This window comes from Rhinoderma darwinii, chromosome 1, assembly GCF_050947455.1.
Source record: "Rhinoderma darwinii isolate aRhiDar2 chromosome 1, aRhiDar2.hap1, whole genome shotgun sequence".
Classification (NCBI taxonomy): domain Eukaryota; kingdom Metazoa; phylum Chordata; class Amphibia; order Anura; family Rhinodermatidae; genus Rhinoderma; species Rhinoderma darwinii.
Window position 1 is genome coordinate 322,320,391 of NC_134687.1, and position 16,057 is coordinate 322,336,447.

Genomic DNA, 16,057 nt, shown 5'->3' on the forward strand with positions numbered 1-16,057 from the left:
TTCAATGACACAACTTTCTGCCTGAACTGCTGTTAGAATTGCATGCAGCCCTGCATTTACCCTTGAACTTTAAATAAATTAAAGTAGAAACTCTGAAATTGGTAGGATGTGTGGAATGTCATTGGCTAACATCCACAAATTGACCCTCCTACTTAAAATCCTTTCATAATACAGAGGCGTAGCTAGGTTCTCCAGCACCCGGGGCAAAGATTCAGTTTGGCGCCCCCCCCCCCCCCAACCTCTTTCCCGACATCTCCTTCCCCCTCGCCGTGTTTGTTTTCTCTACCAATCGACGTGTCATTTCTTTTCCACATTAATTTTTATGTAACGCGAGCATAAAAACATTTGTACATTTTACAAGCAATATAGTTCTATACAATACACCAGAACCAAGCTCAGTACATAAAAACAACACCAGCACAAATACAGCTCAATTTAGTGCAACCCATGCCGTAGGTTTGTATGGCGTAAAACTACAGCCCCCAGCATGGCCCGAACAATGGTGAGGATATGCTGGGAGATGCAGTTTCACAAAAAATAAATCATAATCATACCACCCATCATCTCGCTGCAGATCACACAGTGACTACAGTACTGGTTAGCAGCAGAATGAACATTTACATTAAGTGACTCACCGGTGACGTCTCAGATTCTAGTTATTTTTCTCCATCCGATCCAGACCTATATAATGACTTCTCCCGATCACAGCCCATTTCTGCACTTTGCCGCTCACATGTCTTCAGCTTCTCACTTTTCCAACATTTCTGCACCTATAAATAAATATAAAGTTATCATTATACCACACACTACGCCCCTAAATATAATAGCGCCATACACAGCACCTCTAATTATAATAGCACCATACAGCGTGTCCCACACGCACACTGTGCCCCCTGTAGATAGTGCCTGCCATAGAGCCCCCTGTACATATAGCCCAGCCCTGTATATAGTGCTCCACGTATAGCCCAACCCTGTATATAGCCCCCTGTAGATATAGCCCACCCCTGTATATAGTGCTCTACAGATAGCCCACCCCTGTATATAGCCCCCCTGTAGATATAGCCCACCCCTCTATATAGCCCCCCTGTAGATATAGCCTACCCCTGTATATAGTGCTCCACAGATAGCCCAACCCTGTATGTAGCCCCCTGTAGATATAGCCCACCCCTGTATATAGTGCTCCACATATAGTCCACCCCTGTATATAGTGCTCCACATACAGTCAACCCCTGTATATAGTGTTTCACAGATAGCCCACCCCTGTATATAGCCCCCCTGTACATATAGTCCACCCCTGTATATAGTGCTCCACTAGATAGTCCACCCCTGTATATAGTGCTCCACAGATAGCCCACCCCTGTATATACTATATACAGGGGTGGGCTATCTGTGGAGCACTATATACAGGGGTGAACTATATGTACAGGGGGGCTATATACAGGGGTGGGCTTTCTGTGGAGCACTATAGGGGGAGCTATTTGTGGGATACTATATACAGGGGTGGGCTATATCTACAGGGGACTATATACAGGGGTGGGCTATATCTAGAGGGGGACTATATCTAGAGGGGGACTATATCTAGAGGGGGACTATATCTACAGGGGGACTATATCTACAGGGGGATTATATCTACAGGTGGGCTATATCTACAGGGGGGCTATATTTACAGGGGGGCTATATCTACAGGGGGGCTATATCTACAGGGGGGCTATATCTACAGGGGGGCTATATACAGGGGGGCTATATACAGGGGTGGGCTATATACAGGGGGACTATATCTACAGGGGTGGGCTATATCTATAGGGGTGGGCTATATCTACAGGGGTGGGCTATATCTACAGGGGTGGGCTATATCTACAGGGGTGGGCTATATCTACAGGGGTGGGCTATATCTTCAGGGGGACTATATACAGGGGGCTATATACAGGGGTGGGCTATATCTACAGGGGACTATATACAGGGGTGGGCTATATCTAGAGGGGGCCTATATCTAGAGGGGGTCACTATATCTACAGGGGGACTATATCTACAGGGGGATTATATCTACAGGTGGGCTATATCTACAGGGGGGCTATATTTACAGGGGGGCTATATCTACAGGGGGGCTATATCTACAGGGGGGCTATATCTACAGGGGGGCTATATACAGGGGGGCTATATACAGGGGTGGGCTATATACAGGGGGACTATATCTACAGGGGGACTATATCTACAGGGGTGGGCTATATCTATAGGGGTGGGCTATATCTACAGGGGTGGGCTATATCTACAGGGGTGGGCTATATCTATAGGGGTGGGCTATATCTACAGGGGTGGGCTATATCTTCAGGGGGACTATATACAGGAATGGGCTATATCTACAGGGGGCTATATACAGGGGTGGGCTATATCTACAGGGGGGCTATATACAGGGGTGGGCTATATCTACAGGGGGCTATATACTATATAGCCCCCCCTGTAGCTATAGCCCACCTCTGTATATGGTGCTCCATAGATAGCCCACCCCAGTATATAGCCCCCCCCTGTAGATAAAGCCCCCCGCGTGTAGATAAAGCCCCCCGTAGATAAAGTCCCCCCCGTAGATAAAGTCCCCCTTGTAGATACAGCCACACACTTTTATTACAATTAAAAAAAAAAAAAAAACTATTTAAACTCACCTTAATCCCGCTCCCACGCCGTCCGGCAGCCATGGAGACCTGCTCTCTTTTGCGCAGGTCTCCTGGGGATTGAATGCAGCGTCTATGAAAGGCGCTGATTGGCTGGACAGGATGACTTTCCCTGTCACTCAGCGCCTTTCATCGACGGAAGCTTCACTGGTACAAAAGGTGCAAGTTGCTTCACTCGTGGAAAGGCGCTGAATGGCCGGGCACGGAACGTGCCCGGTCATTCATTGCTTCTAATTGCACCTGTGTCCTATAGACACAGGTACAATTATAGTTCAGCAGGAGGTGGCGCTGGTGCCCCCCTCTAAGCTGCGCCCGGGGCACATGCCCCGCCTGCCCCCCCCTAGCTACGCCCCTGAAGTCATCCAGGGATTTACCATGGCTTCTTGAACAGTAATTCCACATATTCCGCATATTTATAACAAGCTTCTGAAGACCCATGTCTAGGACAGCAGGTGAGGGATGGTGGGGGCACAACCTTCATGTATATTTTTCTATATTTGGGTTATGCATGATGGCAGTCTCTAGATACTGTGAGGTGAGGGGGTGAATTCAGACTCTGTAAGTGGAATGCTAAATCATCCCTCTACATAGCCAATCAGCTTGTAATGCAATTGCAGAAGCCTATCTACTTATACAGCTCCCTGTTCAGACTCAATACTACCACATACATCTGGGATTTCAGATGGCTAATGTCCAAAGACACATGTGTGCGCCTGAATGGGGCTACGTGGGGAAGAAAGTCCCATAGCAACCACAAAATTTTCTGTTTCAATTTTCCAAAGAGTCTTGAAAAAATGAGAGCTGAAATCCCCAGTCCTGGACTGGAACTTTGGAGAGGTTCTCCAGTGGGGCCCCGAGTGTCACAATCGTTGCCTGGGACAGATTCGTTTGGCTCAGCCTCATCTGCCTCAGTCACTGGCAAGATTGATGAGTCATTTTGCTTCATTTGCGGACGTCTTCAGCAAGAAAGAGGCGGAGACACTGCCCCCACATCGGGCGTATGACTGTCCTATCGAGCTGGTTCCTGGTGCTTCCCTTCCCCGTGGCAGGGTATATCCTCTCTCTCTGAGAGAACTTAGAGTGGGGCTTCATACGCAAGTCTTCCTCCCCGGCAGGAGCCGGGTTCTTCTTCGTCAAAAAGAAGGATGGTTCTCTTCGTCCCTGTATAGACTACCGGGGTCTCAAACAGATCACGGTGAAAAATAAGTATCCATTGCCATTGATCTCAGAATTATTTGACCATATACGTGGTGCCAAGATCTTTTCCAAGTTAGACCTGCGGGGCGCTTACAACCTAATCCGGATTCGCCAGCGTGACGAATGGAAGACGGCATTTAACACCCGCGACGGACACTATGAATATCTAGTAATGCCCTTCGGCCTGTGTAATGCTCCCGCGGTCTTCCAGGAGTTTGTGAATGACATTTTCCGTGACCTCCTTTATGTTTGTGTGGTAGTCTATCTTGATGACATCTTAATTTTTTCTCCCGATCCTATGACGCATCGGAAACATGTCCGTCAAGTCTTGCTGCGATTAAGGGAGAATCAACTGTACGCCAAATTGGAGAACTGCGTATTTGAGAGAGATGCTCTACCCTTCCTGGGCTACATCATTTCGAATAGAGGCCTCAAGATGGATCCTGAAAAGGTAAAGTCCTGGAATGGCCACGTCCTCAAGGCTTGAGGGCCATACAGCGCTTTCTGGGATTCGCCAATTTTTACAGACAGTTCATCCCAAACTTCTCTTCACTAACATCTCCTATCTCTAACCTCACCAAGAAGGGCATGAACACCAAGGTGTGGACTCCTGAGGCAGAGTCCGCATTCAATACCCTGAAGAGTGCCTTCATGTCAGCCTCTATTCTCCATCATCCAGACGTTTCCCTACAGTTCTCGTTGGAGGTGGACGCGTCCTCTGTCGGTGCTGGTGCACTCCTGTTTCAGAGAGGTTCCATGGGCAAGTCTAGGGTATGTGGATATTTCTCTAAGCTCTTATCTTCCGCAGAACGCAACTACTCGATTGGGGATCGAGAGTTACTGGCCATCAAATTGGCCCTTGAGGAGTGGAGACATCTACTAGAGGGCGCAGCTCACCCCATCCTGATTTTTACGGACCACAAGAACCTCACCTATCTCCAGACGGCCCAACGGCTGAATCCTCGTCAGGCCAGGTGGTCACTGTTCTTTGCCACGTTCCAGTTTGAGCTCCATTATCGCCCGGCTGACAAGAATGTGAGAGCCGACGCCTTATCCAGATCTTTCTAGACGGAGGACACTATGGAGATGCCCCAGAACATTATCGACCCATCCTGTATTGTTTCAGTCAATCCACTGCAAGTTGGGGACATCCCTCCAGGGAGAACTTTTGTGCGCATGGCTGACCGAAGGAGAGTCCTCCGCTGGGGACATGCCTTAAGACCGGCAGGTCACTCGGGGATCCGTAAGACCCGGGATTTGATTGCCCGTCATTTCTGGTGGCCCACGCTGCCCAAAGATGTTATGGACTTTGTTTCCTCCTGCTCTGTGTGTGCAACTAACAAGGTCGCTCACTCGAGACCCACTGGACTGCTCCAGCCATTGCCTGTGCCCGATGCTCCCTGGCAGCATATAGCGATGGGCTTTATTACAGACCTGCCTCTCTCTGCCGGATGCAGCACTGTCTGGGTGGTCGTGGATCGTTTTTCAAAAATGGCCCACTTCGTTCCTCTGACCGGTATTCCGTCTGCTCCTCAACTGGCCAAACTGTTTATCCAGCACGTCTTCCACCTGCACGGCTTGCTGCAGCATATTGTGTCTGATCGGGGGGTTCAGTTCACCTCAAGGTTCTGGAGAGCCCTCTGCGGACTTCTAGGTGTGAAGTTGGACTTTTCCTCAGCCTACCATCCTCAGTCCAATGTACAGGTCGAGAGGATCAATTAAATCTTGGAGAACTACCTGCGTCACTTTGTCTCTAGGCAACATGATGACTGGGTACAGTTGCTCCAGTGGGCTGAATTCTCCTACAACAATCATACCAGCGAGTCCACACGGAACACTCCGTTCTTCATAGTTCTTGGCCAACACCCACAAATACCTCTCCCGGTTCCTGATTCATCCAAGGTACCAGCTGCTGACGCGGCCCTCAAGGAGTTTCTACAAATTTGGCGGCAAACTCGATCCTCCATCCTGCTGGCAGTGGATCGTATGAAACGGAGGGCGGACACAAGGAGAAGAGAACCACCTCAGTTTCTTCCTGGCACAAAGGTCTGGCTGTCCTCCAGGAATATTCGACTAAGAATACCATCATGCAAGTTTGCTCCCAGGTTCCTCGGACCATTCGAGATCCTAAAACAAATCAACCCTGTCGCCTATAAACTTCGGCTGCCTCCTACCCTCAAGATCCCCAACTCCTTCCACGTATCCCTCCTGAAGCCAGTGGTCCTGAACCGCTACACCAAGACTCCTAGCCCTGTGGCTGTCGCCAGCGGCCCTTCAGACACCTTTGAGGTTCAAGAGATCCTGGACACCAAAAGAGTGAGAGGAAAGACCTTTTATTTGGTGGACTGGAAGGGATTTGGTCCTGAAGAGAGGTCTTGGGAGCCAGAAGAGAACCTTAATGCTCCTGCTCTTCTAAAAAATTTCTCTCTCGCTCTGGTCTCAAGAAGAGGGGGCGTAAGAGGGGGGATACTGTCATGTTGGTGGCTGTGGGCTGTCAGCTCCATTCCTCCTCTGACAGCTGCAGCCACGAGTCGGCAAGCGCTGGCCCCAGCCTCCTCAGGAGAAGCCAGCGCTCGCATCTACTCACCAATGCCGGATCCCGTTCCTGACCTCTTAAAGCGCGCGCACCGGACTTCGTTCCTGACCTTTGACCTGTGAGTTCTCTGGACTATAAGAGGGGTCCAGCCCCCTAGTTCTATGCCTGAGCTTTGTTGTTGTATCCCTAGTCTGTCTTGCAAATGGCCCCCTAGTGTTTCCTGCTCCGAGTGGTTTCCTGTTCCTGTTTCCTGTTCCTGTATCCTGAATCTAGTGTCGTGCTTGCTGTAGCTGTGCTGTGCTATATTCCACGCCTGACCTGCCTCTCCACACCTGACGTCCACCTGCTGCCAAGTTCCTGCCTAGCCTACCTCGCTACTGTCCGGGCTGCCACAGGTACCCTATATGAACTATAGACTTTGACCTGCGTCCTGTTGGCCAGCTGCCATACCGCCAAGACGGACGGCCCAGTGGGTCCACGAACCCTTCGCGACAATAGCGTTCTTCTTCTTCACCAAACCCAGATTCATCCATCAGACTGCCAGATAGTGAAACTGACTCCAAACAACATGTTTCCACTGCTCGAGTCCAGTGGCCGTGTTCTTTACAATACTAAATCCGATGCTTGGCATTGCACATGGTGATCTTAGGCTTGTGTGTAGCTGCTCGACCATGGAAGCCCATTTCATGAAGCTACTGATGCAAAGTTCTTGTGCTCATGTCACTTCCAGAGACAGTTTTCGAACACTATAGTAAATTATATAACAGAAGGTAGGCAACTGGAAGGCCCCGCTCTTTGAGTTTGTGTGGTCTGCTGCTTTGTGGCTGAGCTGGTACTCATAGACACTTCTACTTCACAATAATAGCACTTAGTTAACTGGGGCAGATCTAGATTGTCAATTTCACTAAATTGTGGCGAAGGTGGCATTCTTCGACAGTGGTAGATTTAAAGTCAATGAGCTCTTCAGGATGACTCAAACTATTACCAATGTTTGCCTATGGAGATTGCATGGCAGTGTGCTTGTTTTTATTTAGTTGTTTGCAGTGTGGCTGAAAAATATGAACTAAAACATTACTTTGGCCATATAGTATACAATTACAGTAGATGTACCTGTGCATTGCTTCTGAACCCTAAACCTAAAAACTTAGCATAAAGCTGCTCTCAACATTAAGTAAACTATATGGTCCACTCCTGCACCATAATAAGAGCACAACAATCAAAGGTAGCTTATCCATTGTAGGGTGATACTTTAAGTGATACTTTAAACAGGACCTGTCACCTCTCATGACATATCTATCTTAATAGATACTTGCTTTCCACATTAAATAACAATTCTGGCACATATTTTCTTGGAACTCTGTGTTCTGCTGTCCCTCTCTTATTTCTCCTAGAAATTGATGAATAAATTGACAACTGTTGTCAATTTATTCACAAATTTTTAGGAGAAATGATAGAGGAACAGCAAAACGCAGCATTCTAAGAAAAGATGTTCCGAATTGCTATTTCATGGGGAATACAAATATTAACTATAATAGACATGTCAGGAGAGATGACAGCTCGTCTTTAAATATATTTTTCTTTAGGCGTAATTGTATCAGCAATGTAACATTATCATCATGAAGCCTGCCATATCGCAAGCAATAATTTACAGAAGATGAAATTAGAGTAGTGGCCAAATTTTACAATAACAAATTTAAACTGCAAGATATCCAGATATCAATAGCTTGTATTTAACATTAGTGATGAAGCACGCAACATAATGCAATATCTCCAATATTTTCAAGGCAGAGAAAGTTTTGCTTTCATTCCCATGCATTAATCCCATGGTGGCCCAGCTATTGCTATGTAGAGGATCCTCATTACAATCGTTACTCTCTGCAACCCATGACCAACTGGAAGAACTTTTTCCAGAAGTTCCATCAAAAGTTCTTAAGGTAAGTCTAATATTAAAGTATATAAATCTAATACCATGACAGCTAGAAATAAACAATAATAATAGAGTGCATACATTACGTAAGAAAAGAGATTCCTTTGATTCTAAAATTGTGGAACATTTTAAGCCCCACCCAGTCCGCCCAGGAACACTTCCAAAGCAGCCTATTTTTGTGCAAATTTGCATAAGTACCCCTTCCCTTTGAAAAAAGGAGTCTGTTGGCAGGTATATTAAAGCATAAGATCATCTTTGAGTACTATCTTTGGCCTCATGCACACGACCAACGTTTTTATCCGCAATTACAGATCCGTAATTGCAGATAAAATACTGAAACATTAATTTCGATCCGCCACGGACACCTTCCCGTACATTTACGGGTGTGTGTCCGGGCCGTACTGTGAGCACGGTCTGCAAATGCGATAAAACTCTGCGGCGCGTCCGTCCAGTATTTACAGTCAGTGTGCATGGGGCCTAACAATGTAAAAGTAGATAAAAACTTCATAAAAAATGAGCAACTTTACAAATAACTTCTACTATTTTGTACTACAATGTACTGACCCTGAGCACTGTACATATTATACTACAGTTACATACAGAGCTCTGCACAGCTCGATCTTATGTAGGAAAAACTAAGTCTCCCACAATGCAGTGCAGCAGGAATAATTTCCAACTTCGTTAACCACTAGCAGAATTTAGAATGCAGTTCTGGACTATAAATTATGATAAACAGTAGTTTAGGTCCAGTACAGATTAGGAAAAGCACTTATTTGGTAACGTAATTCCACATTTATATACATATAAATTCCAAAATTATGTTCAAAGGTGAGTCTACAATTTGAAGAAGTTATCAGGGAAGTGAATTTTCTTTTCTTAGGGGCTGCAAAATAAATAAATAAAACAAAAAGCAATACTTACCTATCCTTTTCCCCGAGGATCCAGTGCGGGGGTTGTTTGCATGCACGTAGCATGTAACTGCTTCAGCCAATCAGAGGGCTAGCTACGGACTCCAGGTTTGCCTTCTCTGTTTGATTAGTCCCTGCCAAAAAGTCAATACACTGCAATACATAAGTGTTGCAGTGTATTGCATGAGAAATCCAGCAATCGCATGGTAAAGTCCCCTTAGAGGACAAAAAAAAAAGTTTAACCCGTTAGTGACCGCTAATACGCCTTTTCACGTGAGTCACTAACGGGCTTTATTCTGATGCATAGGCCTTTTTACGCCACTGCGTCAGGATAAATAAACAGAGCAGGGAGCTGTCAAATCTCCCTGCTCTCAGGGAGGTAGCTGAGGGCTGGGGGCGTCCCTGCTCGAACGTGTGAGATCGATATTAGTATTATCCCTCCCAGCCTGTGTTTGTTTTTTACAGTATAGGTAAAATGTAACTATATTGTGATCACTGTTACCAAGGTTTTCACGAACATTGACATTCCCAACAAGATCTGCATTATTAGAAATGACCAGATCCAACAGAGCTTCACCTCTAGTCGGGTCTTCCACAAACTGGCCCATAAAATTTTCCTGCAACAGGTTGAGGAATTGTCTTCCCTTTGCAGTTGAAGCCGAACCATGACACCAATTAATATCCCGGAAATTAAAATCTCCCATTACTACTACAGTACCCGCCTGCTCCATCTGTTTATATAGCTGACCTTCCATCTCCTCAGTTATATTGGGGGGTCTATAGATTACACCAAAAGTATTTTTTTCAGTGATTACCTCCCTTTCTAGTTCCACCCACAAGGTTTCAACCTCCTCACAGTATTTACCCACTATTGTCTCTTTCACACTCACCTTCATATCACTTCTCACATACAGACATACACCACCACCTTTCCTATTTGTCCTGTCTTTCCGAAACAGTGTAAAACCCTGTAGATTTACAGCCCAGTCATGTGAAGACTCCAGCCATGTTTCAGCAACACCAACTATATCTATATTTTCTTCCAGTACCAAGGCCTCCAGCTCCCCCATTTTGCTTGCTAGACTTCTGGCATTTGTGAACATACACTTTAACTTGCCTTTCCCTTTTTCACTTTTATTATCAGAAATGTGATTTTACATTATTTGGGCATGTTTATTTACACTGCTGTTTTGTAACAAAAGGATCTCTTTATCTTGTTGTCTAGTCCTCTCCCCACAGTCTGCTTCTCTGCCACCAATATAATCTGACCCCTCTCTAACCTGACTACCCCTTTTTTTTCTACATTGACCTCCCTCCTCAGCCCTAGTTTAAATACTCCACCACCCCAGCTAGAATTCTCTCCCCCAGCACAGCGGACCCCTTCCATTTAGGTGCAAATCATCTGCAGAATACAGTTTGTACCCCAATGAAAAGTCAGCCCAGTGCTCTAGGAACCCAAAGCCTTCTCCTCTACACCAAGACTTAAGCCATGCATTTAACTCCCTGAGCTCCCGCTGTCTTTCGTGTGATGCGCATGGCACAGGCAGTACTCCTGAGAATACAACCTTGGAGGTCCTTCCCTTCAGCTTGTAGCCTAGTTCTTTAAAATTATTCTTAAGGCTCCTCCACCTACCATTTATTCTGTCGTTGGTACCTACATGGACCACAACAGCTGGATCATCACCAGCCCCTCCCAGCAATTTGTCCACCCGTTCCACCACATGCCGAACCCTATTTGCAACACAAAACTTTTTTTTTTAACAAATTGTTTTATTTTGTAAAAGTAGTAAAACATAAAAAGATGTAGTATCCAAGTAATCGTACTGACCCACAGAATAAAGTTAACATGTAATTTTTACAGAACAAGGAACACGAAAATGAAACCCAAAAAACTAGTTGCAGAATTTGACAGAATTGCAGGGTTTTTTCAATTCCACCCCACAAATAAAGTTTCTCAATACATTATATGGTACATTAAATGGTGCCATTATAAACTCGTCCTGCAAAAAACAAGCCCTTATACAGCTATGTCAGTGGAAAAATCAAAAGTTAGGGCTCTTGGAAGGCGAAGATGAAAAAAAAAAAATTCTCTGTGTCTTTAAAGGGGGTTAAGCTGCCTTTGCGTAAGGGGTTAAGGCTGGGTTCACACGAGCACATTAACGTCCGTAATGGACGGGCGTATTTCGGGCGGAAGTCCCGGACCGAACTCATTGCAGGGAGCCGGGCTCCTAGTTTCATGGTTATGTACGATGCTAGGAGTCCCTGCCTATCCGTGGAACTACTGTCCCGTACTGAAAACATGATTACAGCACGGGACAGTTGTCCTGCAGAGAGGCAGGGACTCCTGGCATCGTACATAACTATGATGCTAGGAGCCCGGCTCCCTGCAGTGTGTTCGGTCCCCGGGACTTCCGGCCGAAATACGTCCGTCCATTACGGACGTTAATGTGGTCGTGTGAACCCAGCCTTAGTGTTAGTTTAGCGCTTTGAAACCTAGCCTCCTGTGGGGTGGTGCCATGTTTAGTGCAATAATTTATGCCCGTGTTACATGCAGCTATGTGTCTGGATGTACTCCTGACATCGACGGCAGAGGCGTAATTTAAAGTTCCTGAGCCCAGTGCAAAATCTTCAACAGAGCATTAACTTACTATGTCCCATTTATAATGCTGGTGTCTTCTTAGCTGGTAATGGACCTTTGGGCCGCCTCAGGCACCAGGGCCCAGGAGTGACTGCTACCTCTGCACCACCTATAGCTTAGCCCCTATTCATGGGTACCATTTCTGGATTGGGACCATAAGAAAAACCTTGATGCACACATTACAATGTTCAGCTCACTTTACTGACGTCTAAAAGGGCTCTCAATGTTTTAACTGTAAAAACAACGAAAAGATCACAGTAAGGCCCTGTTCATATCATGTTTGTGGAGTATGTTTGGTGTATATGCTGGGAGCACTTCCTGATGTTTACAGCAACATGCTCATAGACATTTTTAGCCAAAGGAATGCCAAAAAAGTGTTAGGCTGGGTTCACACGAGCATGTTACGTCCGTAATGGACGGAACGTATTTTGGCCGCAAGTCCTGGGCCGAACACACTGCAGGGAGCCGGGCTCCTAGCATCATAGTTAAGTACGATGCTAGGAGTCCCTGCCTCTCTGTGGAACTACTGTCCCGTACTGAAAACATGATTACAGTATGGGACAGTTGTCCTGCAGCGAGGCAGGGACCCCTAGCATCGTACATAACTATGATGCTATGAGCCCGGCTCCCTTCAATGTGTTCGGTCCGGGACTTGCTGCCGAAATACGTTCCGTCCATTACGGACGTAACATGCTCGTGTGAACCCAGACTTGTGCGTTTGGCTGTTATGCATAGCCAGATTAAGGATGGTGGAGGATCCTGAGCAAGCACTTTTCAAACATGCATAACAAATGTAGAGTTCGAACATGCTGTGAACAGAGCCTTAGGCTATGTTCACACACCGTTTTTTGCAGGCGGAATTTCTGCCTCAAAATTCAGTTTGGAAGTTTGAAGCAGATTTTCCTCTCCCTGCACGCCGATTTTCGCGGCGTTTTTCGCCCGCGGCCATTGAGCGCCGCGGGCATAAAACACAGCGAAATACGCTTTCTCTGCCTCCCATTGATGTCAATGGGAGGTCAGAGGCGTAAACGCCCAAAGATAGGGCATGTCCCTTCTTTCTCCCACGAGACAGTTTTTCCGCTCGCGGGAAAAAGACGCCTCCGCCTCCCATTGAAATCAATGGGAGGCATTTTCGGCCCGTTTTGACCAGTTTTGCGGCGCGGTTTCTGTGTCAAGAAACTCGTCAAAAAAACTCTGTGTGAACATAGCCTTACTGTAGCATGATACAAAGCAGATGTTGAAAGGTAAACGGTAGAGTAGACATTTAAAAATAAGTCTTAAACCAGCCCAGCATAGAACACCAGCACTTGTGGAATATCCACTAAACATTTATATTTTAACCCCTTCACGCCGCAGTCATTTTTCGGATTTTCACTTTAGTTTTTTCCTCCCCACCTTCCAAAAGCCATAACTCTTTTATTTTTCCATCAATATTGCCGTGTGAGGGCATTTTTGCGGGACAAGTTGTAGATTTTCACAGCAACATTTTTTGTACCATATAATGTAGTGGGAAACGAGAAAAAATATATATGTGGGGTGGAATAGGAAAAAAACAGCGATTCCTCAACCTTTTGGGTGGTTTTGTTTTTACGGCGTTCACCGTACGGTAAAAACGGCATGATAACTTTATTCTGCGGGTCAATACGATTACAGCGATACCAAATTTATATAGTTTTTTTTGTTTTACTACTTTTACAAGGAAAAAACTGTTTGTTAAAAATCTAATTTGAGTTTTGTCGCCACATTCTGAGAGCCATAACTTTTTTATTTTTCTGTCGATTTAGCCGTGTGAGGGCTTATTTTTTTGCGGGGCGAGCTGTAGTTTATATTGGCATCACTTTTTGATCACTTTTTATTTAATTTTTTTGTTGGAGATGAAGGGACCAAAAAACAGAAATTCTGATGTTTTTTATTTTTTATGGCGTTCACCGTGTGGACTAAATAATGATATATTGTAATAGTTCCGATTTTTACGGACACGTCAATACCAGTTATGTTAGGTTTTTAATTTTTTTACATTGTGCTTGTGGGAAAAGGTTTTTTTTTTAGCTTTTAATATTAGAATTTTTTTTTATTTTTTAAAAAAAACTTTATTTTGCTGTTTTTTACTTGTCCCCCCAAGTTTTTTTTTTTAGCTTTTAATATTATAATTTATTTATTTATTTTTTTTAAAACGTTATTTTACTGTTTTTTACTTGTCCCCCCAGGGGACTTTAACCAGCGATCCTTAGATAGCTTGCACGATATACTGCAATACTAATGTATTGCAGTATATCGTGATTCTGACAGTCTCCTATGAAACCCTGCCGGAGTACAAAGACGGCGTACCTGGGGGACTTCGTCAGGCCCCCAGGCTGTCATGCCAACCAACGGCAACCCCCATCTCGCCGTGGGGGGGGGGGCTTGGGACGTTACAGGGGGTCGCCTCCCTGGTTTTAGTCATTAAAATGTCGCTGTAATGTCCATGGCTGCGGGCTGTCTGCTCCAGCCTCCCGCTGACAGCCGCAGCCACGAGTCAGCAAGCGCTGGCCCCAGCCTCCTCAGGAGACGCCAGCGCTTGCATCCACTCACCTCCGCCGGAGCCCGCAGGGTGCGCGCACACGCTCGTCCCTGCTCTTAAAGGGGCACCGGACATCATGAACGACCTTTGACCCGTGAGTACCCTGTAAGAGGGGTCCAGCCCCCTAGTTCGATGCCTGAGCGTTGTTGTGTATTCCTAGTCTGTCTATGCAAATTGGTCCCTTAGGGTTTCCTGATCCCAGTGTTTCCCGTTCCTGCTCCTGTTCCTATATCCCGTGCTTGCTATTTCCGTGCTGTGCTGTGCCGTGCTTGCCATTGCCGTGCCGCTCTGGATACCACGCTTGACTGCCTACCCATGCCTGTCGTCACCTGCTGCCTAGTTTCTGCCAAGCTACTGTCCGTCCTGCCACAGGTACCCTCTATACGAGCTATAGACATTGTCCTGCACCCTGTTGGCCAGCTGCCCTACCGCCAAGGCGGTACGGCCCAGTGGGTCCACAGACCCTTCGTGACAGTACGCTCAGGCCATGGACCCCGGTGGTCGGTTCAAAGCTAAAACGACGACGCAAGAGATGCGAGCGGATATGTTGGACCTCCAGTCCCGACAAGATCAGCTCTTCCAAGCGTTGAACATTCTTGCACGTCGGCAGGAGGCATAAGCTGCTCTTCCTCCTACTACACCTCCTGGCAATATTGTTCCTCCTACTACACCTCCTGGAGATGTGGAGCCTCCGTCTACACCGCTTGGCAGTATTGACCCACGTGTTTCTCTGCCCCTTCCTGACCGCTACGATGAAGAAGCAAGTGCCTGTCGCGGTTTCCTCAATCAATGCCAGATCCACTTCAGCTTGTATGCTAGGACATTTTCGTCTGACGGCGCCAGGGTTGCGTTCATCATTTCTCTCCTCACCGGAAAGGCCCTTGCATGGGCGAACCCTGTCTGGGAGAGACAAGGAACAGAGACCCGTGCCTTCCCTGCCTTCCTTCGAACGTTTCGCATGGTGTTTGAGGAGCCCGGCCGGGTCTCATCTGCAGCGGCTTCTTTGATTGACCTGCGCCAAGGAGACAACTCCGTGAGTGAATACTCCATACACTTCCGCACCCTGGCGGGATAACTCGCATGGAACAATGAGGCTCTGCTGGCTGCATTCTGGCACGGACTATCTTCCAGAATTAAAGACGAACTTGCCGCCCGGGATCTGCCGTCTACCCTGGATGACCTCATCCTTCTCTCTGCCCGGATTGATATGTGGATCCATGAACGCCTCTAAGAGGTTCGACGGGAAGGAGCTCTTCCTAGTCTGGCCCCTACGTCGCAGCAACCCCTGCTGCCCTCTGATGCCGATCCTCCTGAGAAGTCGGTAATAACGGACCGTTATAAGCTATCCACCCAAGAGAGACTACGCAGACGCACATCTGGACTTTGTCTTTATTGCGGCCTCGATGGCCACCTGGTGCGCCTGTGTCACCAAAAGTCCCAAAACCTAGGGTTGCTTGAAGTAACGACCCTGGGTCAAGATGGACTTCCGTCTAAACTATCCATACCCGTGACTATAGTGGTCGGCGAGAGAACGCATCAGGTCTCTGCTTATCTGGACTCTGGATCCGCTGCTAATTTTATCCGCAGAGATCTGGTGGATCGTCTGCAATTACCCACCACCCCCC

The 16,057-nt window shown here is 46.7% G+C and overlaps 1 protein-coding gene across 12 annotated transcripts in view; it reads left to right on the top strand.

Annotated features, from left to right (window-relative positions):
- SHOC1 (shortage in chiasmata 1) overlaps positions 1-16,057 on the top strand; it is a 307,702-nt gene that overhangs the window by 278,430 nt on the left and 13,215 nt on the right. For 11 of the 12 annotated variants that reach the window (XM_075825602.1, XM_075825611.1, XM_075825607.1 and 8 more), the window contains one exon: positions 8,184-8,333. The exons of the other annotated variant lie outside the window; for it this stretch is intronic. In XM_075825602.1, coding sequence (XP_075681717.1) covers positions 8,184-8,333 — 150 coding nt within the window. The remainder of the gene's footprint in view (positions 1-8,183; positions 8,334-16,057) is intronic. 12 annotated transcript variants of the gene reach the window in all.